This window comes from Corvus kubaryi, unplaced genomic scaffold (assembly GCF_017639235.1).
Source record: "Corvus kubaryi isolate FWS band 111438036 unplaced genomic scaffold, C.kubaryi_AGA036_p1.0 37398, whole genome shotgun sequence".
NCBI lineage: Eukaryota > Metazoa > Chordata > Aves > Passeriformes > Corvidae > Corvus > Corvus kubaryi.
Genome location: NW_024581137.1, coordinates 55,957,186 through 55,984,202, shown reverse-complemented (window position 1 = coordinate 55,984,202; position 27,017 = coordinate 55,957,186). Strand labels below are relative to the sequence as shown.

Sequence of the window (27,017 nt, the reverse complement as noted above, 5' to 3'; positions counted from 1 at the left end):
CATCCTAAATCTATTAATTGACCTCAAAAGGAACCAGGACTGAGTTTGTCATAGAAATTGCTGCCCTGTTGATTTGTGAAGTTTAGATTAGAGGAACCCAGTTTCTCTGGCCAAAGGTACATATTCATCATCTCCATGATAAATGTGTGCAAAAAATAATCATAACAGGATTTCAAATAGAAGGATAAAGAGCAAACCATGAAGGCACAGGATGCCATTAGAATGAAATGCTCAACACAGCTCATGTTTAATAAACTGAAGAATCTATTTTATCACAAAATGCTCAACATATTAAAACAACTTTCAGGAACCTCAGTAATTTCCCTGACAGATCTTTTCCAGTCTTTCCCAAAAATTTAATTAGGCCTGTAGGACCACTTCCAAAAGACCTGAGGAAACACCTGAACACAGTAAGTGACTCCAGGTTTTTAATTTTCCATCTCCAGAGCAAGGACTTGAAAAAGAGAAAAGCTTACCAAGACTTTCATACTTTAACACACACAAAAAATAGGTTTAAATACCTCCTGTTGAGGCTGAACTCTTCTTGCCCTTGACTAGGCAGAGGATTTCAGCTTAGAGAGTTATCAGTCTCCCATCTTTCAGAAACGCTGCATTTAATATGAAATTTGGTTCTCTGCAAAGGCCCAACATGACATCTGTGCTGCATCAGGATGTCCACTAAGCAGCAAACTTTATATTTCAAACTATTTCCTCCTAAACCTAACTCCTAGTTTTACCTAACTGTTCTTAGTCTTCAGCTGCTCTCTGTGTAGAATATGGAGCTGCTGTTTTCCTCTCCTCTATTTCTATCTGCCTTTGCAGAGTTCCAGTCTGTTGACTGAATATTTTTCTGCATCTTCATTGGTCTATTTCTTAAATACCTCAAAGAGATATGAAAGCATATAAAAAATTCACTTTAATGTTTTTTCTAACTAAAAAAACCCATAACTATATATGCAGTTAAATTATAAAATAATATTTTTTTCCTTAATGGTGTCAAAGATAACTACTAAATATTCTTTAGCAAAATCCTGGAGTGTTTGGTCTGTGTGTGAGGACATCTCTGAGTGTTGATTCACACTTAAAAAAACTGCCGTGAAATTCAGGAGACTGACCATCAGAAAACATCTGAAATTGCACCTCATCTAAACAAAATGAGATGATGACCTTGAAGCTCTTTTCCATCCCTAATGACTCCAGGAATCTGTGAAAACCTGTGGGTTATTTGTGCCAGGAGCAAGGAGTCAGGTGGACTATGGGATGGTGATTAATTCACACAACTCTTGGCTGAATGGCATTTATTCATTCTTCTGGATGCCTCACTCTATATTTGGCAATGATATTTGACAATGTTGGACTGAAGGTGATGATCATGGACGTCTTTTCCAACCTCAATGATTCTATGATTCTATAACTTCTGATAGACACAATTCATTTTGATATTAGGTCAACTTTAGCCTTTCCTCACACCTGGGTGTTTATTAAGTTAACTTCACTCAGTGCAATGAACAGAAGATGTTTTATACCCACTGAGTGTCTGATTGACTCAATCTCACCCAGTTTTTCTAGGAAACTTTCAGGTGAAACATTTTCTCTCAGTATGAAGGTTCTCACCTTTTTGCTGTACAATAAAGAGCAGCTATTAATTCTGTACAGATACTACCCAAAACCATAAATAGCATCAGCCATAATTACAAAAAAAAAAAAAAAAAAAAAAAAAAAAAAAAAATTAAAAAATTAAAACAACCTTCAAATCCTCAATTGTGGTGCATCAGCAAAAGCACAGAACAAGAACAAAAAAATTCTACATGCAACAAGAACTAAATGAATGCTTTGCTCTCTGGTTACTTCCCCTCTGCTCTCATCCATTCATTTAACTGCAACATGCGTCACACACACACAGTAATGTCACAGGAGTGCGTACACTTACAGGGTAATGGTTGATAGTTCTGACATCTTGCAAGAGTGCTGGTTAGCCCTCTTAGGCTTACAGTAGCATTTCTGAACGCAGCTGCTAAATATGACAAGATTAGCATTTTTTTCAGCATATTGTGAACAGGCCAAGGTAGGTCACTTTCAACACATTTCATGAGACACGTCACAAAGATGGAAAGCGGACACGACAGAATGGAGTCACAGCATGAACCAGCTGCTTGACTGAAGCAGAAATTAAAGAATTAACTAAAATTAAAATGCATTGGCTGTTGCTGGCTGTTGTGATGTGCTGATTCACAGACAAACCAAAACTCGAACACCCTGAAGGCAGGCGGGCAGCGCTATGCATCCAAAATGCACACGACCTGTGCAGTCTGGCCTTGTACAGAGGGTAACAGAACAATATATTAAATGAAAGTTGACTGCATGCTCGTGGAGAACAATCAGAGAGTAACATAAACTTGTAGGATGGGGATCAATCTAAGGTGAATTGGATCAGGTAGTCCTGATTTTTATTGTAATATGGATCCCTTCTTTTTAGCAGAGTTCTAGTAAGGACACCAAAGCAGTTTTTCATCCATCATCCTTGGAGATGGGGAGGGAGCTCAGAATGGAATCTGCATGACTGGCTGGTAATTTTGGAGGTACCACTTATTTTTTGTCACATACACTGAGACAGTGTGGTCATCAAAGCAACAGGCTCATACACTGTGGAGCAGGACCTTGATCCCTGCATGTTGGATTCTAGGAACAGCTGCTACAGAGAACAAAATAGCTGCTTTACAACCAGCCAGGAGAGGCTGATTTAAATCAGCCACTAAGAAGGGTAATCTGAAACACGGAAAGGCATTTGGAGGGATCCTATAAGAGATTTTATATCTGTTACGAGGGGCTGAAAACCATGAGAATTGAAAATAATGATTTCTTGTCGACTTTCAAGGGGAGAAGTTTTGTTTTGTTTTCAACATGTGGTTATTTTGGTGGGATTCACCTCAGGAAAGGTTGGATGTTTACAGTATGGATGTCTAAGTAAAATGGACCCTGAGAATCACCAGAATAAACAGCTGAGAGAGAAATACACACTTACTGGCCAGGGTACATCTGACCTGTTTTAGATGTCCACTCTAGGATGGGATGAACACCCCACATCACTGATTGAACCTCCATTAAACTATAAAGGATAATATGTTGATTTTTAAATCAATTGCCTTCAAGGCAAATATTTAAGCTTGTTCAAACAAACCAAACTCTGTTTCTGTTACACAGTCTTAGATCTGTGTTTACAACTCATGGAATTTATAATCTGAACAGTAAACCAGGATAAATTGAAAGCTTACTAAATTTCTCCCCACTTTTAACTCCTTTAAGTCAATCCCCATTACTGGAGTTATGTTTTGTTTCCTTTTGGATAATTAAAGCCTGATAACTGCGTTGTTTTTAAATATTACAGTATAAGACCTGGAAAAAACACAGTCTTGTGGCATGCACCCATCCAGAAAATAGAAATAGTAACTTGTTTCAACTCGTAAAATGAATTTCATTTCTCGGATGTTGCTGAGGAAGTAAATATTAAAGTGACTGCTCCTTTTACACTACAATTTCTGTGCTAAATTTTTCAACCACCTGTTTTTCACAGAGCTGAGTTGGGCATTAATTGTCAGCTAAGACTGAACAGAAATGAGGAAGGAGGTTTTAGAGATAGTTCCATTTTACTTTGACTGAGGCTTTCAGAAGTGACTACGGGTTTTGAGTGCCACTCATTTTTTTGATCACTTGATCTGAAACACATTTCTCAGACCAATTTTTACCACAAGGGGGCTGCTCAGCCTGTGTTGAAAAGCAGCATTTACAAGGCATATTAAGGTACAGAACCTGAAAATGAAACATCTAAAAATCAATAATCACTTTTAAAAGTCTTAGCCATGGGTTGTTGTAGGGGGTTGTGGTCTTCAATGATATACTTAATGTTGCTATGGAAACCTAGAAATAAATTCCCATCCATGTTTCCTTTACTGCTTATGCCCTGTTTTATTTGACAGGAATTGATTTTTTTAATAGGTTTTCCTGGTGAATAGACCTAATGTGACAGCACTTGGTATTTACTAGAATTATTGAAAAAAACCAGACTTGATTTTGAAAATATTATCTAAGGATTAACTGCTGCTCCCCACCCACTGAGGGGATACTTACACACATGTTTGGGATGGAAAATATTGCTAGCACTTTTTAGGAAAACCTTAATATTTTAAGTGCTGTTAGCACTTATTTTCTGCCATTTCTAGTTTAGGTAGAGTCATCTCTCTGATATTGAATGGTGTAAAATGTCCCAAATCTTTAGAGTACAGAATTTAGAGATGTTTTCTTTCCTTTCTCCCTCCTCTTTTATTTTTTAAACTTTATGTATTTATTTATTATCAAAGTACAGACGTTGGTGGAAGGAAAGGGAGAAAAAGAGAAGAGACAGAGGAGGCAGGAACCAGAAAAAAAAAAAATGGAGGAAAAAATAGACAAATATAAGAAAATGAATAGGAATGAGAGCATGGCTATGAAAACACTACACAAATCAGGGCAGGATCCTCAGACCTCTGTAGGCACACAGAGAACGGAATTGGTCACATCTAACTCTACGTGCCAGAGACAAATTTCGAACTGAACTATCATCTTGAGCTCACTCAATCATGGAAAGAGCAGGGACTTCCAGGCTGAGCTGCCCTGTGTGACAGAGGCATCTAAGCCATAGGGGATGCTCTGTCTGACGGAGGTGCCCTGGTCTCCCCGAGTGACCATAGACGACAACTGGACTGCTCAGATTGAGTACGAGACTTTAGACAGCTAAAGGCAAACAAGCTGAGTCTCACCGCAAGTGTCCTGGGCAGGGACTGCAGCTGCATCTGGGAGGAAGAGGGAGGGTGCTAGGGTGGAAGGGGAAAGAAAAGGTTAAACATTCCCGGGAAGAAATGAGCAATGGATGATGTGGCTGAAGGCCACACTGCATCAGACCGAACACCTGGACGTCTGGCGAGTCAATGCAAATGAGAGAGAACACAAGTCTGAGGCAAAAGGAGTTGCAACTCAATTCTAGATGTCTCAGAGGTGCTTAAGAGGAGTGAAACAAGCATGCTGATCCAGGGGAAGGAGGTTATGCTGCATTATCCAGGCCAAGTATATCCATAATGAAAATGGTCAGGGTTCTGAATTTAGGTCACTACCAGCACTCAGGGAATGATGGAGTTTGTGCCTTGTCTCTGAATGTGCTGAAGGGGAATCCTTTGGGAAACGCAATAAAGGTAGAACTTGATTCATGCAAATTAAAACTGCGCCTCGTGACGAATCTTTGTGCAACCTGCTCCATTCATTCTATGTAACCTCACCACGAGTAGGATTGGCAACTGTGTAGTAGCAGGAGAAGGAATGCAGAAACAAATCAATGAAGTAAAGCATTGAAAATACAGTAGAAAGTTAACCAAAGTGGAAGCAGAGAGATTGTATGGGAGAGAGAGGAGAAAATTGAAAAGTGGATTCGTATAGTATATTATTTATATCACACACCCACTTCCCCTCAGCTGATCCTGCTCTAGGCTGGGGGACTTTTCCTTGCTGCTCAGTAGCTGAGGATTCCCTGAAGCTGCACTCGTTTCCCTTCCAAAACACCGACCACATTTACAAACCCCCTGCCCTTACAGATCAGATGGAAACAGTTTGGAGTCTGATTGCGAGCAGCAATCAGACTCTACAATTCCATCACCCTGCAGTGGCTGCAGCTCTGACCCACTGTGTGCAGCCAGAGTCATTCGCCCCTCATCCTGACACAGAATAAGCACAGGTGCTTCTCAGCAAAGTTTTTTAGTTGTACCTCCTCTATTTTTTGAGGTTAACAAAATAGCTGCGTGCCTTTTTCCTTGTCACCCCGTGCCACCTTGGCAGTCACTGGTGAGAAACAGGCCATTAAGTGAGATTTACCTGACCTATTTTAAACTTGTTGTTTAAAGAGAAATAAGCTGTACTAAAGGATTCTATTCTCTGGACTGGGTAGGTCTCTACTGACTGTGGAAGGAGCCCACAGCAGGATTGTTTTATTAAACCAGATAGATCCCATGCTGTTGTGCTAAACATAAAACCAATGTTGTACTCTTCATGAGAAAAAAAAAGAAACTCTGTTTCTCTAGCCTTTAACTGAAAAAAAACCCCAAATTCTTAGTCTTGTTAGCTAGAGCTTCACTTTTGCCTGCTAATGCAACCAAAATAAGAGGCCGAATCTGAATTAGTGCTTGCAGGTTAATGCTGTGGTTAAAACCAAATATTTAACAAAGATGAATTTGAACTGGAAATTTTTGTCCAGTAAATGCGACCCTTGAGCAGATCTGAGGCTTGAAGTGAAACAGAATGGCCAAAGAGAGCCAAAAATCATGTCTGTAGTGCTCATTCTTGGCTTTTCTAACTTCTACAGAGCGGACATAAAAAGAAGGAGAACATCGCTTCTACACTTGGGAGTTAAATAATGAAGAGATTAAGCTTAGTATTTGCTGGTGCTCTAGAGAATAAAGCTGGCAGCAGAGGGCAGAATTCTTCCAACAATAACAGCCTTTAAATGAACAGGAGCTTCAAGGTTCTGTGTCCTGATCCTTCCCCTGTATTAACTCTGGAGCTCCTGTTTTACCGAGCTGGGTTATTCTCTCTGACTTCAGAGCACAGATCCAAGTCGAGCACTGTGGAATCATTCTGATGGAGGTGCAGTAACATAACTGTGGTGCAGCAGGCAATAGAATGTTCAAATAGAAAAATGTACCATGACAAATGAGATTCTTAAACGGTCTTGAATACATCACTGTTTCAAATGAAGAATGTGCATCTCCAAATCCAGGCATAAATATCTGAGAATGGGATTTAGCTCATTGTGAAAGATAGCAAATGAGCAAAGCCCACAGGTGTTTATTGTCCCAGGCTGACACAAGAAGTGCATTTTTAAGTCTTACAGACAGGTTTTGGTTCCTGTCAGCTGGCAGAGCTCAGCTCAGTATAACAACACTGAGTTTATATAATTTGAGCTCTGAAGCTTCGGTTACACTGTTTTGACTCACCTGCCTTACATGTAATACAATATCCCTGCAGATTCAAGGTACAACCCATCTCTACAACTCTCCTTAATGAAAAAAGAGAGCACTGCCTCTGTTAAAAAAGCCTGGGCTTGCAGATGTTTAATCAGCTGAACAACTCCTGTGTTTTCATTGGAAATATGAAGAGGAATTACAGTTTGGAAGTCTCTCAGTAATGATACAGGTGGGACTAAGACTGGGATATGAACTTTACACATGGCTTTGGATTGGTCCTGTCTTGAGGTAGTTTACATTTGTTTAAACCACCTTCACTGAGACTTAATTCAGTATTAAGCCACTGTAGCCTGGTGGCCTTTGAGGATGTTCTTTTACTCTCCAAGGCAGAGTTTGTTCTTGGAAAACTGATTACTGTGATTCTGCACCACACAGTTCCTTTGACACACAGTGTTAGTCATGAGATCCTCACAAGAAATTTGTCTATCCAGATCAAAATGCCTTCTGCACTGGGACAGTGCCATCTTTCTTGTCCCTTCCTTACCTCAGGCTGTGTAATTGCTTGGAGTACATCCTAAAATCTCTCCAGATGTAAAACTAACCCCACTGGATGTGGAACGTGCCAGCTGCTGAAGATAATAAATCAATGGCAAGGAGAAGCAGAGACACTGAGGGCAAAGTAAAACTTCTGTTGTCCTCAAATGATAGAGGCAAAAATGTGAATGGTGGGAAAAACTAACTGGAAGACCATGGATGCTGGTGGGCATCTAGCCTTGGTATAAATTGAAAGCACATTCAGGATCAGAAATGCCAGAATTATTCCCCATTTCCTGCAGTCTCACATCAACTGCTGCATGACCAGTTGCTTCAGCTCCACCTTCAACTTTACATTAAGCAACTGATTCAAAGAATCAGAGGTGCAAACTGATTTGGGGACAAGTAAACATTCAGATCTATCCCTTTCAGTCTAACAGTGCATTCAAACAGCAAACTCAGCTATGAGCAATGCATGAGGGAAAGGCCAAACAGCCAGAGTGCTCTAATTTGGGTATTCCCTAGCTCATGCTAAATTTGAATCCTCTGAAAATTTTTCTGAATCTCCAAAGCCATTATCTTTCTCAGGATGTAAGGAAGCTACTCTGGTAAAAGATACTGCACCCAAATCCATGGGTAATTTGTAAAGATGAGTGGCCTTGGGCACTGGACGTTCCCTCTCCTGCTGATCTCCATGACAACTGAAGCTTATCAATACACATCAAAATTAGGTTATTCACTCTGACCAAGTGCAGTGACTTCAGAAGCACATTTGAGATCCCTTCTACATTTTCTTTCCAAAAGCTACCTTATTTTTGCTAATCAGGAAGCTCCAGTGTGTGGCAAAATTTGCAATGTTACAGCAAATTCAGTGAAGTGCAGCCACTCTCCCTTTACAATATGAAGCTTTATATCGTGCACATTGCTAAAGTATTTGTGACCTTTTAAACAGCAAGGCTGGAACAATTTTAGATATCTAAAGTGTTTCAGACAGCACATGTGTGGGCAAAATCCTATATTTACACAGGCACCCTACGGACACAAGCACTTACCTATAAATCCCTCTGGCTTGGGTGTTCTGAGTTCTGTTCCACACCAGTTATGGCAATCAAGCCATGATGGCTTTGGTACTGTCTTTGAAAGGTGTTTAGATCTGAAATTTGCAGAGATATGCCCCTAACGTTTCAATGGGAACTCATAAAAAGCTATTAGCCTTTTTTTGGCCCCTCAAACTCTATGGAAACAGGGCTGTTAGGGCTAATCCAGCCCTTGTTAGAACTGTTGAGAGTGCATCAAGCTTTACTGTGTTTTCTTAAGAAAAAAATGGAAAAATCATTTCTCTAAAGAGAATTGCATTGTTGGATAAAACCTGGCATTATTCTCTCCCTCACTAACCTGCACACCTCCTTGATCTTTCAAGAGAAGGAGCATCTTTTAGTGGCTTCTCTTCTGATGCAAAATTGCTCTTTTTCAGTTCATGGCTTGCTCTTGTGACAGATGGGGGAAAAAAGTCCATGCTTTGCTCTTTTAGGATGCAGATTGTGGACAAAGAACTGTTCTCTAGGGCTGCCACAGATCATGGAGCCAAGGAGAAATTTTAAGTCATCATCAGAGAATTCTTACATGTGAAACCTAGGCAGATTTCAAAATATCATGGGTTCATCAAGAACAAAAATCACCATTGTGTCCTTTTCTCTGTCTGTATACCCATTTAAACCATAAAATTTCCCATAAAAATGCCTTACAGCCACAGAAATAGTGTTTAAAGACAAAGTCATCCTATTTTTCAATACTACTGCAAAAGGAAAAAGGACAGGAGTCAGCCTCCACCACATAGACACCACCTGTGCAGGCCAAGGCCTCGCACCCTAAAATCCACCTTCTAAATGTTTCCAAATAGCAGAAGCAGAACCCTTTTTAATGTTGCATTCATCACAGGTGATGTTGTAACCACAAGAAATAAGTTTTGTGATCCATGATTTCAAAATCAGATCCCACCAAAGCTCTGGTCAAATGCTTGTATATCATTGGAAATGGAATGGAATTTCCTTTATAAGTATTGATTTGCTCTTGTGGAATATCCCTCTGGCAAGTGGCCCATGGAATAACAAAAGCCCTTTCAAGGTAGAAATAGTTTTAGGTCTAATCTCACCATTTATGTAAGAATGTAAAGGATGCACTGGATGACAGGACAGCATTAAGGTTGGGAAAGTAGATTTGACAACCATAAATTCATCTTCCTGCCCTTGCCACAGGCACCTGAGGGATTTAGGTGCATTTTACCCTCAGCTGTTCAGTAGCAATAACAGCTCACAGGAACATTATAAACACACTAAATATTCTGTGCTGTTTGATTTTACAGCAATTGAAACCACAGATAATCAAAGCAGAATTGGGCTTTTGATTATTTTATCTGAAAATAAATAAATCCCTGTTAATTATACTCCTGCTAATTATAGTACACAGCCTACATGATCTTACATTCCTAATGAGTACGCTCAGTTTTTTTCCAATCCCTACCTGAAAAGATTGGCACAAATGAACACCCCCCTCCTCCCCAGCCAAAAATTCCAAAATAAAAAACAACCAAAATAATCAAATCAGCACCCAAAATAACAATTTGCCTTGGGCAGGGCACATGAAAAGTACAGTAGTGAATGAGCACATTTTTTCTAGAGCTTTAAATAAATCCATCAAGAATTAGTGTCGATCAAAGCAGCAAGTATCTACTCCCCTGGAATTCCTTAGAAATGAGCACTAGGTCCTTGCTGATCATGCACTGACATCAAATGACCATCATCTGTGTTTTCCAGTTTGTTTTCCTGTGGTAGAAAAGGATTAACCCAAGGACACGAGTTCCTTTCGTTGCTGGGTCGTTGGGCATCCCAGCACCCAACTGGCAGTACCTGGGGGTCAGAAATTGCAGTGTCTTCCTAGAGAACACACTGTCCATCCAACATCTGCCATTTGCTGGTCAAAAAATGAGCCTTTTGGCACCAAGGCACCCTGTCAGTAATCATCAATTCTGGCAGTCTGAGCACTTGCAGCAAGACAAAGCGGCAGCAGAATGAATCACTGCGTGTCCAGTGACTTTGGAGGTGAATTTTAGAGGAGTGTTGTTTACCAAAACATCTGGGTTACAACATTGCTTTTGCTGCCCTAACCCTCTAGGTTGCACCATAGGTAAAATCATACCTACCTATGATATATGCCATGATTCTCCTTTCTTTCCAGCAAGATGCTGATTGGAGGAATGACGTAGACCTGAATTAGCTAGATATATATGTGGGGTTTATTTTCTTTTCATTGAGTTTTCAACATGTGATACAAAATTTATGAAGAATCTGTCAAAGCAAAAGCAGAAACAAGCTTCCCCCTCCCAAATTATACCAGTCATGATAAACTGGAAATCAGAATAAAATAAAAAGAGGATTTTTTTCAGTTATATGTGCTTGATCCTTGAAAATGAATGAAGAAGCAAAGACTTGATGGAAACGTGTGGGTCTTTTTAATCTTATGGGTTATTCCAGCATGCATCTACATCATGCACCCACTAAATATTGTGGTGTTTTATGGTAGTGATGCTGATGATTTTCTCTCTAGAGTGAATATTTCAGCAATGCAGCAATGCTCGTGAAAATAACAGTGTGAATTTAGGCTTTGTGTAGGCATTTCTGTAGAACTATGGCTTTTTTTGGGGGGAGGTGATGTACTCTCTCTACAACAATTTGACCAAAACCAGGATGCCCGAAAACAGATTCTGACATACCAGGTTACACGTTGTTGGCTGGATTTTTCACAGTAAAAATAGTGAAGTCTTGCCAGACTAGTTTATTATCCCTTTCCTAAAAGTCCAGAGAAAGAACTGATAGATGATAAATCCATGCAAATAATGTGGGCCTGATGTGCTGCTCTGTGTGCTGAAACAGCCACTGCAGGGTTGTGAATAAATGTTTGTGGTCCCCAGGCCTGTGAGATCCCATTTAATTCATGGACTCCTGGTGTGGTGCTCCTTGGCTCTCAGCACATGGGGTAACTATCCCTAAATAATCTGCTACTTCTTCAAAATAGCTACAAACTGCAATTGGAGATTGCTAAAAATCAGGGGGTTCTTTCTGTTTGGAATCACGTTAATTAATATATAGCTGGATGGAAAATATAGATACTAATTCAAGACTTGGTCAGTTTTTCCGTGAGATTAAATAGGACTTGTCACAAGGAGAAATGGCTTTAAATGGAATTTAAACTGTGAGGGCAGTGAGGCCCTGGCACAGGGTGCCCAGAGAAGCTGGGGCTGCCCCTGGATCCCTGGAAGTGTCCAAGGCCAGGCTGGATGGGGCTTGGAGCCTCCTGGGATAGTGGGAGGTGTCCCTGCCCATGGCAGGGGGGGCACTGGATGATTTTAAGGCCCCTTCCAACCCAAACCATTTTATGCCTGTAACCGTGGCACATTACTGCTGTTTATGATACTCATTCACCAGATGGGGTGAGAACCTGCCTGAACTATGCTAATAGCTGTCTTAATTCCTTTAAGAATACAATCAATTGCACTTTATGCTTCCCCACCACCTGGGAGTCTCAGAACTTCTCACTCAGATAAAAATCTGTTTAAATTGCATTACTGATCTTGCTTCTGTTCTATGCTTAATTTGGGAGAATTATTCAAGACTGACATAAGATTAACTGAAACTAGGCACGTTTCAAGAAAAAACTTCTGCCTCTGGCACTCCTCACACTAAAAAGTAACTAATGGTTATGATGACTATTGGGAGGAAGCATGAAAGTTTCTTAGAAAAAGAACCCAAAATAATAATAAAATTAAAATGATCATTAAAAGGGTGTCTTCCGTTCCTTTTTGAATTCCTACCTCAGCTGCTTAGGCATTTTGATGAATCTAGCCCCCAATATTTTCAGCCTTAAAGAGGAGTTTCTATCGAAAACATCAGCAAAAGAAAGATGGAGTTGTTGCTCTCCCAGTACCTGGTGGATTTTTGGGGTCTTGGGCTGAGATGGGATCAGCAGCATGCAGGCAGCTCTGAGGGGAGCTAAAGCATGAGGAAAGGTTGAGTAGGCATGAGACTGGCAATGAATGACTGAACACACAAACTGATGAAATGGAAGTTTATAACCATGGAAGCACTTGGCCACTCCCAAAAATTCTTAGGAATTAGCGACATGTTCCAGGTTTTTGTCAGCCTAAAGGCATTGTTTCACACAATGAGAGAATTAGAGAGAATTTTGTTTATGGGAGTAAAGCGCTTGTAAAGCGTGGCAAATGATACAAATGATTGTTTGATTTACTTTAAGGCAAATCTTAGATTCTCCAGTGGCTACACTGCATTAATTAAGCCTCAGTTCCCCTGCAGTGCTCTCTTCTGCCACGGTCCTGTCATAGCTCCCAGCTAACTTCTCCAGTGGGAGAGTTTAATAATGAATGCACAGTGGTAGCAATATATGATTAATCTTTGAATTTAAGCCCACCCCCAGGGCTTTCAAAATCAAATACAGGCTTAAGTGCTTTGCAGAACCACCACCACCGTGTCTATGAAGTAGAAGCAGAGGCAGATTTGTCTAACAAAAATAGTCATTAAAAGGACCTGAACCTAAACATGTGCCAAACATATAAAAAAAGAAATCCTCCCCAAAGTCAGTAGCCAAGTTTTTGGGGTCTTTCATTTTCTTTTTTGATAGGGAAGTCCCAGCTGGCTAAAGGGTTATTCGAAAAAAATGGAGGACTGATATTAGAATGAGTCTCAATCCCTGCTGCAGATCCACGTGGTATTACCTTCAGAAACAGGCTGAAAGTCCTTCCTCAACCTCATTGTTCCTCATCTACTAAAGGGAAAGTGCTTAAAGATGTTCTGGAATAAAGATCTGGATGAGGAATTTGATGGAATGATGCTGTAATAGGTTGAAACAGCAAAATAGAACATGGAAAATGCTTAATATGAGCCACAGTCTAAATGTGAGATATTTCAATATGGTGACAGAACCAGATTGTGATCTACCGTTTTCCTTCCTCGCAAGCTCTCTTTTTACAGGGTATATCTGCACAAATATTGACGCTGTCTGGTGTATATCTGCACAGAATTATTAATTTCACTCCTTTTTATTGTTCCTGTGTGAACTTTTCTGCTGTCAAATCTGTTTGGATAAACAACACTCCACTCTGTAACACATACATCAATGCGAGATCGATTTATACACACCCAGTTATAAAAGTTGCAAAAAAAAAGAGAAAAAAATAATGGCAGTGAATGAAACAGAAAATATGATGTTTTCTCTTGGTTTTGGTGGCTAACTATACACATAGGAAAAACACCAGCAAAACCCAGTCACCATATTGATCCAAGATGATGAGGATGTTTGATAATTAACAATCCAGTTAAATCTTTGGAGCCCATGGCATGCTTTGCTTCATACGTGAGATGTGCAGCAGACACCAAACATGCACTTAAAAATTCAGGCTCAGAACGAGCTCTGCACATCTTGGGTGTTAGTTCCAATCTAAGACTCAGGGAGGACTTCCCAGCAGCACATCCATGGGAAGCCTTCATGCAAGCCCTAGGCAGACCATGCACAAGTTAACCTAGTCACTAACTCTCATCCTCAGCTTTATTTCTGAGATAAATCCACCTGAAGAATCATTTTAAAGCATTATTTTTTGCTGAGGTAACAGGGTTTAGAGTAAGATGCAAGGGCAGGGCTTTCAGTAAGTGGATGTCTGGCTACAGACATGAAAATCGATGTAGAAAATATTATTATTCAATCCAAACCTACCCTAGACAAGGGGGGGGGGGGCCCCGGGAAGAAAAATAGGCATCTGGAGGACATATTTTTTCCTGAAAATTGTCATTTAGATAGATGACATCATTATACTATGATTGCGGTCACTTAGGGTGAAACTAGTCACTGGATAATTGTATTTGCTACAAAATAAGCACCTCCTACTTTACCCCAACACCTTTTAGTTTTATTTAAGGTGCTCATGGTTTGTCTATTTTCATCAGGAATTTAGCACTAAATTAAATAGCCCTACCTATGTTTATGAGTACAAAAAACCACTCAAGCTCACCAAAAAATCGCAACATCAAATGTGTGTTGAGTTTAGGCCAACACCAAATGTGGTGGCACATATCCTACTTATTCCAGAGGATTATGTAATTTTGATAAGGAGAATGACTGCATGCACTCAAAATGATAAAGATGACCACCTCAACTGGCCAACCTCTGCCCTCTTATGAGGCGGAAACTAATAAAAAGGATTCCAGCTTAAAAAAATATATATAAATCACAAAGCTACAAACATCTAGAGGAAAATTTTAGGATTTGTGTGCATTTTAAAAAAATTTTAGGGGGGTGTGTGTGAAATGTTTGGCTTAAGTGGAATGCATTTAAATTTTCAAGAAATGTGGGCATAAGCAGCTCTAGGGGATCTTCCTAAATTATAATTCAGCCTAAAGTTAATTAAACCTTTTCACCAAATTTCATTGATTTCAGTGAACTTTGAACCATGTCCTGGAACTTATGAAGCACAGCAAACCATCCCATGAATATAACAACAATATTTCTACCTCGACAATATGTTAATTTTTAGATAACTGACCTGTAAAAACTCTAGATTTGGTTGGGGTTTGTTTTTAATCTTGTATTTATGCTTTTTTTATAGGCCTTTTAAAGAAAGGTGAAAGCTGGCACTAAAATGCACTTTCACGGCTGATGGATTGAAAAATTCAAGTAAAAATCAACAAAAGTAATTTAATAGACCCTGCAACTCTTTTCAAAAATCAGCCAAATTCAGCTGAGGTGTCTTTTTTCACTTTGTGGTTTTTTTCCTATGTGTATATCAGTAATTTAAATTGATTACTGCTTTATTTGTACTTACAAGTAAATGCTGGATTCATTGCCCCCGATATCAGGTGACTGGAGTTTCTGCACAAGTATCACAATTATGCCAATAAAAAGCACAAAGTTTATCTAAGGGGGAAAAAAAAAAGGAAAAAATTGTGACTATGACATACTTTTACGAAGTATGAGAATGAGACATTCCCAGTGACTTGCTGGTTACATTCCCTTTTTCTTCTCCAAACACCAGTCTAAAAGTTTTATAAGGTCAGTAGTTATGGGGAAAGTCCCCAAAGGTTTTATCACCCCTTTTACAGGTAAAAATACCCCCTTGCTGCAGCTAAAATGAGGCAGAATTTCTGCAGTTTCAAGCACAAGAGAAACAAAAATGGAAATGTTTCAACATTTTTCATTATCAACCTGTGCAGAGTAAAAGGAGAGATCCCTGCACATAAAAATCACAAAATAAAGACCTCAGAGTAAAGGCATTTTTAACTCCCACTCTCTGAACCAAAGGACTTCTCAGTTTAGCAGTGTCCATTGGTTTTAAAAACCTGGAGAATGATAGAATTAGTTTATTTCAATGCTTGGGCTTGAGATTTGGCTGTCACCAGCTCCATAGCTTCTTAAAGCCTGAGCAGTGGAAATTTAAGTCGGTCCATTATAAAATCTTACACTCCTATAGGGAGACCAGGAACTAGATATGAGCATCTTTTCCAGGAATTTCTATCTGGTCACAGGACTACAAAGGGATGGAGAAGCCCAGTCATCCCTTGCTGGTTGCTTGGTTCTTTAATGCCTTCAATAGAAACCAGGTTTAACTGATTCCCCAAGTAGAAGGTGTCTGTAAAACATGGAAATTCACACATGGACAAAAGCCTTGGATCATTAAACCATCTCTGTTTTGGTGCTGAAATTGGCTGAATTATCTTTGATTTACCCGAAGATTGCTGGACTCTACAGAGCTGTCCAAAGACTTTAAAGGAGGAATACCAAACCTGATAAAACCTCCTGTTTTACTGGTTACCTGTGAGCTGGATGCCTGAATTCCCACAAAAGTCATTGAAAACCTGCCAAATTTTGTCCCTGGAGTGTGGAGAACAACTGAGGGTGCCCTGAATGAGACACATGTGGCAAGCCTGATGGACTTTCAGGCACCACTGACCATATTGTCCAGGGGCTCAATTTATTTTCCTAACTGCAGGAGAATAACAGCATTTTAAAATTCCCATATTACTTGGAGCAACAGAATTTCTCCTTCTCTTCAGATATTCAGAATCCATCTGGATACAATCCTGAGGAATGTGTTCTTGGGGATCCTGCTTCAGCAGGGAGGTTGGACTAGATAACTTCCAGTGATCCTTTCCAATTTTATCCATTCTGTGAAGCCCAAACAGGGCACTTTAGAACCTCTCAGTCCTCCATGTGCAGGTATCTGATATAATTTGAGCCAAATGCAAGACTTCCATCACTTAAAGAGAGCTCAGACACCTTGCTGACAATTCAGCATCTTGCACTATGACCAAGTACTATTTTAAAGCTAATATTAGATAAATGTAGCTCTGAAATTAATCCCATTCAGCAGACAGAGTGCATTTTCCTTGCCACTGACATTTAATGTTTTTTTAGATGCCCCAGGCTGTCCCACTTGGCCTTCAGCTGACACCCCAACAGGCACAGAATTTCCATACATCCTAAGACAGGTCTGCCAGCTCCAGACCAATGTTCCACATGCTCTGGGGTCTTAATTACGGCATTTGTGTCTGTGTTTAAGCAACTGAACCACTCCTTTCCTACAGACTCTTTGCTTGCAGGCAGTGCTCCATCATTTAATTCGCAATAATTCTTCTCAATAATGGAATTCCTCAGCATTGTGGGTGGAAAACAGTGGAAATTTAGAGAATTTTCCCACCAGTCCAGCACAGGGATGCCGCACAGTTTGTAAAGTATTTGAAAAGGTTTAAATTGGTTATTTGTCCTCAGGAGAGTTGAGGAAGTATCTTCTCTGTCATATCTGAAATGGAGTGTTGGCCTTTGCATATTAAGTGTTTTCAACTTTTAATTGTTAATTGTTTAATTAGCGCTTATTCAAATTACCCATCAACCCAGTTAAGAGTTATTAAGTTCCAAAGTTATTCCCCTCATTAGTTGATTAAGTGTTTTACATAATTCCTCGTTAAAAACCCCTTGTTAATAAAGTTCCACAAGTTTGTTCCCCTCTTTAGTCCCTAAAAAGTGTAAAAACCCACAATGTCTTAATTCCTGTATGTGCCCAAGTTAATTACCCTGTTTTTAAGAGTTCTCTGAAATACTTATAGCCCAGTTTTAAACCTTTTACCAAGTGTTCTTAACCTGTGTAAGTTTTAAGTGAGTTTTGAGCTTTGCCAAAAAGGAGACCTTCAAACTGACAGGGAGCTATTTTTAGAACCTGGCCCACCGTGGCAACCTGGAATTTTAATGAGGGCTTCTCCCACCTTTGGAGCCGATGGCATTTTTCCCCTAAATAACAACGAGCCATTGGCAGACTGAGATGACCTCACCTCAAGACACCACCGGTCATCCAGGACCATGGGGGCTGGACAGTGGGCGCTCATGGGCGGGACCCAGACGCTATAAAACTGCTGGACACCAGCTCAGAGGTGCCATTTTCACCTCAGAGGGGCTGCTGGTGACACCTGACGCTGGGAGCACAGGCCTCTACCTCTTTCAAAAGGCAATTTAACCACTCTGACTTTGGGCTAGCTGAAGTCCCCCCAGCGTTGTAAGGTCTCTGCTTTGGGACTTCTGAGCCCATTCGGCCAACAAGGTCTCTAATCACTGCAGACCCGTTTTTCTTTTTGGCTTTATTATTCTTTTGTACTTGCAATTTTTTTGCTGATTGTTGTTTTAATAAATTGTTCTTACTTATATTAATTAAGAACCAAGAGTTGTGTCATTCCTCACATTCTCCAAGTGCTACTCACCATGATTGACCCGACCACGGGACCCTTGATCACCCACCACAAGGCAGTGTTGTCATTCATGTCCCAGCAGCTGCAGTCGTTAAGGAAAGAATGGGGTGGGGGAAGAGCAGGAAAGAAAACAAGACATAACAAAGAAATTAATGAGCTTAAAACTGTTTTTAAGGGGGAAGAATGCGAGAGGTTGGTTTCGCAGCTAAATTATTTTATTGAAGTTTGAAGTGATAGTTCTTTACTTTGTCTTATTGCAGCTTTCTTTTACAGCCTTTCCACAATTTTCTGAAAGTAAAAGAAATACTTTTGTGGCAGTTTCAATGGAACTTCTTATTAAACAGCTTAAGTATTTTGGAAAACCCATTTAAGTGTGTTTCTGTGTCTACAATTGTGAAGTTGCCTCTTTTAAAAAAAACCAAAACTTCAGGGATACATTGAAGAGTAAGAGATGGTTATTCCAAAATTTGAAGTTTCACTTATTTTTCTAGGGTTAACAGAGACGAATGTGAGCTTCTGACCCTGACACAAGCATTCTTACACACCAGGATCCTGGTTGTATTCACATATAGGAATCATTTTCCAGTCATTGGGTTGGAAGTCCTATCCAGGATTCATCTGAGAAGGATCAAATACTGGCCAACAGTTGGGGTCAGCTAATTTGTTAAGCTGTTGCTGGTAAGTAGACATAAATAAAATGACATTTCTACCCCAGAATTTAAACCTTTCCTCTGGAATCACCAAAGGATTCTGCAGAAGTTTATTTCACGTAAGTGCACTTGGACATTCAAATATAGGACTCATGTACAAATAGGGTTTAATGTTAACATACATTTTTAGAGCTAGGAGGTCAATAATAACAAAAAGAATCTTATTTCCTAGCCTCTGACTACTCTTTATTATTGAGAAATGTCTTAATGACTCTTTTAAGTCATCAGGAATTTGTCAGCTAAAAATTTTCTTTCATTTGTCTCCACTTTCTTCCCCCTAGAAAATATTAAATCACAGAAATCTGTCTACTTTGTACCTGCAGTTCTGAGAAAGGAGTTTTTCCTTCCCACTGGGAAAAGAGCCAAAGTCCCAGCAGAGGCTGTCACGGTGCATTTGTCAAATGACAAAAAACAATTGGGAAGAACATACAGGAATAGAGCACTGCTGGTCTCATGAGAGTTTAAGGCAACTTGTGTGTCATTTAAATGGTTGCGTGGTAGCATCTGGGGGAAAAGTGAAAATCTTTACACAAAACTATACACATGCGTAAAAGTGAGGAAGCAGAACTAAAATCCCATCATCAAAGTGCGTGTGAGAGAAATCCCAAACGGCTGAGTGATGGCTGGTTTAAAAATTTCAGTTAAATTTATATTTTCCATTGACCAATATTCATTATTTTCAGTCAAACAATATTCATTATTTTCACTTGAACAATTTATTTATTCATTTAAGATGAAGAATATTTATTTTACTGGATTCTCAAAACCAACACTAAGGATGTGTGTGGCACAGCTGGTGAGAATTGAGAAAATTTAGAGGTGGAGTGTCAAATTTACACAAAATGATGTATTTTTGCTTCTGTTTGCAAAGCATGGAAACCTGAAACCACCCAAAATCTATGGGACTGATGACTGAGATTTTCAATTGTAAATTAATATTTCCAAGTAACCTTACTTTGGATGCCCAACTTAAAATATTTGAAAGAAGATAAATGCTCAGAGGGTTTGCCTTACCCACAGTCTGGAAATCTGGGTTTTTTTCAGTCATCAACAATTGTACGGACCTAAAATCATCAACTATCTTTCAAATTCTTTGTATTTATCAATTAGGTGTTGTCTACTGAAAACATCCATTATTTTCAAGCTCAACCTCCTTACGAAGGACATTGAATTTGACCTGGAAGTTTTTGGTGAACTGAACAATGTTGGAAGAATCTGGGCAAATTCTCGTATTAATTTAGCTGTACAAGTAGATACCGATGTGTGGCAATTTGTCTGTGTAGGAACAAGGAGCAACAGGGATAGGAATCTGCCTCCTCTGATTCCAGTCATCTGGATTGTAGACACCAATAGACCAGTTAATTATCCCAAAATCTGGTTGGGACAGAGACACTTGGTGGTCGTTTTGGGGTTTTCTTCCCCATACTGAGGTATTTGAAATGTGTACTCGAGGGTGATACATCATCCCCTACAAATTCCTATTCTTAGACCTCTCTGCTTTTTTCTTCTCCTCTACTTAGACCTTTTCCTTTGTTTAGACCACTCCTCTGTTGTTACAAGACATGTCCCCAGTAAGCTCAATTCCCAACCTCCTACTTGTAGATGTCAACAATGAATCAGATTAAGCTCACGAGAGGTTTTTTTCCAGGATTTTTTTTGTCCAGTCCCTGTGACACCTACAGGATAAATGTGGGGCAAGGAACCACCATCTCCTCCTCAGATAAACAAGTGGGAATGCACAACAGAATGCTTGGAATTTTTTGTACTATGTAAACAAGCTCCCTAATTTCTGTCAAATGCTTCCCTACAGTGCAAGACTCTTCTCCAGGACGGATGAAGGGAAGGGATGCAGAGGGCTGGGGAAAGGATGTGATTTCCATTTGCAAAGGCCAGAGTCTGATCTCTGCTACATCTCTGGTGCACGTCTGGAATAACTCCTGTTAAATCAGGAGCAGAGCTCTGGATCAACAGTTGCCTTTATCTCCTCAATCCTGTCACTTACAGTGATGGAAGTCAGAAGCTGAAGTCGAGGGAGCTCTGCCAGTTTTATAAGGGACAGGCAGGAGGGGACTTGGGCTCTGAGCCTGTATTCCAGTCCATGCCTTTGCCACTGTGGTTTTCCGGTTCAGTAATTTCCGCAATGTTTTCAGGCTCATGCTGGCTTCTCCCCCACTCCCAGAACAATGCTTGCTGACTTACAAAAAGTAACCACTGAGACTCTCAGCTAGAACCTGTCTGAATGTCTTGCATGCTAAATAGCTTCTCTAAATACAAGGAACCTTTTTGTTTGTTTTTTTATTTCTTCTTTTTCATTCTATGAGACATTCTCCTACCTGAAAAATGCAAGGGCTATTTGGACTTGTAAGAGAAATTAGTGCTTTCAGGACCAGTGTTGTAATCATAATAATAACACAACAGGGGTTTCTGGCTTGTTTTGCATGGAAATAAATGATTTAATTTGTCTTAATGTCAAAATAGAACATTGGGTCAAAGCACTGGCATGCCCACTGGAGGAAAGGCTTTATGTGCTTTCCAGAGAGAGTCTGGAAGAACAAGGATGAATAAAACCTGACAGAACAATGAGTTTTGCGGCAATTTTGGATCCAGGTATCTCCAGTATTAGGCAAAATTAAAGAACAAGCCTCAATGACTTGGAAATGGGATTTGGGTACGAAGTGCCTGCCCCTCAGTTCTGTGTTTTCAAAGAACCACTGACTGATTTTTGTAATTTTACTCAGTCTGCCTCATTTTTTCTAACATTTCACCAAGTTCATACATAACTCCTGAAAAAAGCCTTGCCAAGTTTGTCTTTTCAGGGTGTAAATACACATCCATTCCTACATGCCACAGTTGCTGCTCTATCAGAGCAGATGCAGGTGCATCTCTGGGAGCAGCTTTTCCTTCTGGTCCTTTAGAAAAGGGATACAGGATATTTCCAGCTTTTTTTCCTTGCCAAAAGAGACAATTTGGGAAGGACCTACCCTTTTGAATTCTTTCTGAAATAGTTTAATTTTTTTTTTTCCACACAGAAGACAGAATGTGGATTTCTGTCTCACCCCTATTCATCTCCCCTGCAAGATTCATGGAAAACCCTCCTCAGTGGGAAGCTAAACTCCTAATTGCCACAGTAAGTCAAAGCTCAGCAATGCCTTGTGCAGATTTCCTTCATTGTATTAGATTTGTCTCCAATAATTTCTACAGCTGAGTTTATCACCTTCATCTTCCTCCACAATCAGTGGGAAAGAAGCAGAGAATTATGTGGGATTCAACTTACAGCTCCTATAAGATAAGACAAACCATATCCTGGGCTCCAGTAATTTAATGGAAAGGGGAATGGGGTCAGCTGCAGGTTTACAGGTTTGATGCCTGAATCTTCTTTTAGGAATTCCCCAGAGCAGGGGTGGCACAGACATCGAACTGTGGCTCTTTATGAACAGGAAAGTTTATTTACTTGAACACTGCACCTAAGCTATGTTTGTACACAAATCAATGCCAGAAATAGAAGGAGAAAATAGGACATGGCCTCAAGCTGTGCCAGGGGAGGTTCAGGCTAGACATCAGGAAGATTTTTTTCACTAAAAGGGTTGTTGAACATTGGAAGGGGCTGCCCAGGGAGGTTTGGAGTCCCCATCCCTGAAGGTGTCCAAGGAACACCTGGATGTGGCACTCAGCGCTCTGGGCTCTGTGACGTGGTGGGGATGGGGCACAGCTTGGACTCGATGACCTTGGAGGTCTTTCCCAACCTAAATGATTCTTTCACTCTGTGATTCTGTGCTCTCCGATCATCACATTCCTGTGGCACCCTTGCCATGGTGCTGGACGCACCTGAAATCATTTCCCACACAGCAGCACCTACCCAGTGTCATCGAAGTGAAGCCTCAGCACTGCCCAGACAGTGACACAAATTGTTGGGGTACCTGCACAGGACAAAACAGTGACACCATTAACATTCCAGACACACTTGATATTCAGCAGTGAGCATTTGATGCAACCTCTCCACTGAGGTTTTGCTTCCTAGCAGCACTCGTGCATGAGACAGTGCACATTACTGAGTTAATTCAGAGCTCTAGAAATATCCATCTCAATCAGGGGTGGGATTGCAGAAGGAAAACTGCTAACAGGAAAGAATGACACTGTTCTGGGTCATTACTGCTCAATGTTTTGCTACATCTTGCTGCATGAGGAGTCAAACAAAGTCTGGACGGAACAGAATCAGCCACATCCATGTCTAGAGCTACTGGAATCAGGCAAGAACTGCAGTGCCAGATGTTGAGCTGGAATGGCATTATTGGATTCTGTGTATTCTTCTGTGGTTTTGTTGTAAATGATTTACATATGTTGCATTTGTTCTGTTCCTGTGTAAATAACCAGTTTTGCTTTACTTACGTAACCAAAACAAATCCATAGAAAAGAAGTTTCCTTAGCTCACAGGAATATTTAATTTTTTTCATTAAAAAAATACCAAAACACAAGAACAGACTCCAAAAAGAGAATGTTGGAGTAAGGATTTAATTCCTATTTCAGACATTTCTTCACTTTCAAAAAATGCATGTAAAATACAAATTTAATTAAAACAGTAAGAACCCACTGAAAAACCTGGATTTATTTTCCTTTCTGAAAAAACTAAAAGTGTGATTTTTCAGTGGAAATATTTTTATAAAATAATGCATTTATGCAAGACAAGTTGGATCTCCACTGTCTGGAAAATAAAATCTTTCACTAAGAAATTACTGACACCTGTTCAGGCGCCTCTGGAAAAATAAAGTGCTTAAAAGCAAACAAAACAAGGACCTTGATAACCCCATCTCCCAGCAGTGAACGAGACTGTGGCGAGTTGACAGGAACAATTATATTTCATACATTTTGCAAGGCTATGTTGATGTCACATTAATTAGTAACCCATTTGAACCCACTTAGACGAGTCTCAGTCTAATCATATTCCCACCATCAGAAATAAAAATATCCCTGTTAGACCTGGGTGACTGATGGAGTCCTCCCCCTTCAAACAACCACACAGAGAAAAAATTGAAGGGAAAATTATATAAAGACATAAAATGACAGGCTTTGGGGAGAAGAAATGCATATTTAATTTCAGTTGAAGTCTACTTTTCTCACAGGTGAACACCTAGAAAACACTGAGATCTTTGTGCCCTTAAAGGAGCTAAAATTAATTTTTTAATATCAAATTTTAATTTTCATTTTATCAAATTAACCTTGAAATATCAAATATTTGCCCAGAGAAGCTATGGGTGTCTCATCCCTGGAAGTGTTCAAGGCTGGGTTGGATGAGGTTTGGAGCAACCTGGGATGGTGGAAGGTGTCCATGGCAGGAGGATTGGAATGAGATGAGTTTTATGGTCTCTTCCAATCCAAACCATTCTATGAATCTGTGAAACATGGGTCTCATGTTTTATTTAGTTTGCACTGATTTCCTCTATATAAATTTTGATGCTTTGAATAGTGCTCCAAATCTGTAAAATGTGCAGGAAGGCAGAATTAAAACTGAATGTTTCATAAAAATACAGTTAAAAACCCCACGTTTCAGATCAGCTTGGAGTTTTGAACCATCTGCTGCATGAATATACAAATACTCACACTGCTTTTCTTTACATCAAAAGATTTATATCTCTTCATCACCTCCTTTTCAGCTTCTGAGGAACATTAGAAAACAGGCAAGCCCTGAAGGCTGAGATTTATTCTTGCTGACTTGTGCTGCCCTGAGTTATGAGCAGGCATTAGGAGAGAGCTCAGGAAGACAGCAGTCTATCCAGAGAATTCACCAGCATATTGCAGATTTAGGAAGGAAAAATTGCCTGGATCAACAGAGCCATATGCAGTTCTCATTAATCAAATGAGGACACTGACATCTCAGCACATTTGAAGAAACAGATAAACATCCAGATGCTGCAAAGTGCTGAGCTCCTGTTTCGTGCTGCTTCAGTGCAGCTCCCTCCCCACCTGAGCTGAGGGGCTGCTTTTGCCCTCCAAGGATTGAATCCAGAGTCTGGAAGTGCCTCTGTTGGCTTTGCAAAGTGCCAATTGCTCCCACCAGGTCAGGGGAAGTGCGAGTGCAGCTGAAACACGCGAGAGCTGAGAAAATAATTGTGTTTAAAAGAACGAAACAAACCTCAAACCATCCACACCTGGAGAGTTACTAAAGGACATTAATAATACTGTTTTGAATCTGAAGTGGTTTGAGTGTTGTGCCCAGGTGTGGGACACCCAGCATAAGCTGGACATGGACCTGCTGCCATGAATCCAGAGGAGGCCATGAAGGTGCTCCGAGGGCTGGAGCCCCTTTACTGTGGAGAAAAGCTGGAAGAGCTGGGGGTGTTCACCTGGAGAAGAAAAGGTTCTGAGGAGACCTCAGAGACCCTTCCAGGGCCTAAAGGGGCTTCAGGAATGCTGGGGAGAGACTTAGGACAAGGGCTTGGAGTGAGAGGATCCAGGGAATGGCTTCCCAGTGCCAGAGGGCAGGGATAGATGGGATATGGGGAAGGAATTGCTCCCTGTGAGGGTGGGCAGGCCCTGGCACAGGGTGCCCAGAGAAGCTGTGGCTGCCCCTGGATCCCTGTGGAAGTGTCCAAGGCCAGGTTGGACAGGGCTTGGAGCAGCCTGGGATAGTGGAAGGTGTCCCTGCCCATGGCAGGGGGTTGGAATTAGATGAATTTTAAAGGTCCTCTTCAACACAAACCATTCCATGATTCCATCAGGTCTATAAATTGAACAGCCAGATATTATTTACAGGACTCAACGCTAAATATTTTAAGGTTGCATTGCAGAACGAATCCATCTGGGTAGTTCATTCATTACAAGGACTGATTAAAAAAATATTAAAGTCTGTTAATATATGCTGGTTTTCAGTATTCTCACATTCAGAGAAATCTACACATATGAAAATTGTGCAAAATTAAAGGGACTCAACTTTTGATCTATGTTCAGATTACAAAGATTTTACAATTTGCAATTTTCCATTGCTTTCCTTTCTAATGGTCAGATTTTCACGTATGTAACCCCCAATTTCTCCATGGAAACACACTTTTCTCTCAGCTATAATGTGATTATACAGCTGCAGATGGTACAAAAGGAACTTTGAACACTTTTTCCAACTGTTCCTTTTCCAAAAGCCTTTTCCAGTAACCATCCATTTCCAACAGCCTTTTTATGGCACAGATTATTTATGATGATTTGTTCACTTTTTTCTCTCTATACCTTCTTTATCTCTATACCTTCTCCCAACATTTTTTTCTTCTCCCTACTGTAGGGAGTCTTTACCAGGAGATAAAAATTTTGGTTTGTGTACAACTGCTTCAGGTGGGAAAAAACAAGACCATCTGTTGATTTCTTGAAGGTTCAGGCTACATAAGGATGTGTTTTCAAAGGAGAATAGTTTAAGGCATGGGTTGGTGTGTAAACTTTACACATGAATATACAGGATCACTTCTAATTATTTCAGAAGTGTATATATGTATTAAAATGAAGTTTAACCTTCTCAGGGAACATTTTAAATTAATGTATTCTTCTGCATTCACCATCCGACTTCTGCACAAAAACATCAGCAAAGAAGTGCTTGAATTAACACAGGAATCAACTTATATCCAGAAGGCCAGAATGAAAAATAATTACAGTGGTTATCATCATTTAACTGGCTTTTCTGAAACAAATCTTGTTCCTTCCCACTGCAAGTTTTTATTTCCCATCCAGGTAGGATAAGCAGACGTGAATACTCTTTTGGATACATTTTCTATTTAGTCATTATCTGGGAGAAAGGCACAAATGAAGTCATAGAAAATGGACTGGACTCAGCCTTACAGATTTGATTAAGCTGAAGAAGTTGATATTAAGATCATATCTTGTAGAAGGCAATTTTCTGTTGTGGATTACACCTCTGCAAGAGATGCGATGTTCTCCAGATTTCAGTGCAACTCTAATCACACCAAAAATCACAACATAGTTTGGGCTGTGGTGGTACTTTTATACCAAGGCTAAAATTA

At 40.1% G+C, this 27,017-nt stretch overlaps 1 protein-coding gene across 9 annotated transcripts in view; it reads right to left on the bottom strand.

Annotated features, from left to right (window-relative positions):
* Window positions 1–27,017, bottom strand: part of ADCYAP1R1 (ADCYAP receptor type I) — a 144,566-nt gene that overhangs the window by 14,741 nt on the left and 102,808 nt on the right. For 4 of the 9 annotated variants that reach the window (XM_042043073.1, XM_042043072.1, XM_042043076.1 and 1 more), the window contains 5 exons: window positions 22,880–22,940; window positions 18,326–18,395; window positions 15,403–15,494; window positions 4,794–4,847; window positions 1,931–2,014 (listed from right to left, as the gene is read on the bottom strand). In XM_042043073.1, the coding sequence (XP_041899007.1) occupies window positions 1,931–2,014; window positions 4,794–4,847; window positions 15,403–15,494; window positions 18,326–18,395; window positions 22,880–22,940 (361 nt within the window). The remainder of the gene's footprint in view (window positions 1–1,930; window positions 2,015–4,793; window positions 4,848–15,402; window positions 15,495–18,325; window positions 18,396–22,879; window positions 22,941–27,017) is intronic. The other 5 variants (XM_042043077.1, XM_042043080.1, XM_042043081.1 and 2 more) reach the window with 3 other exon arrangements.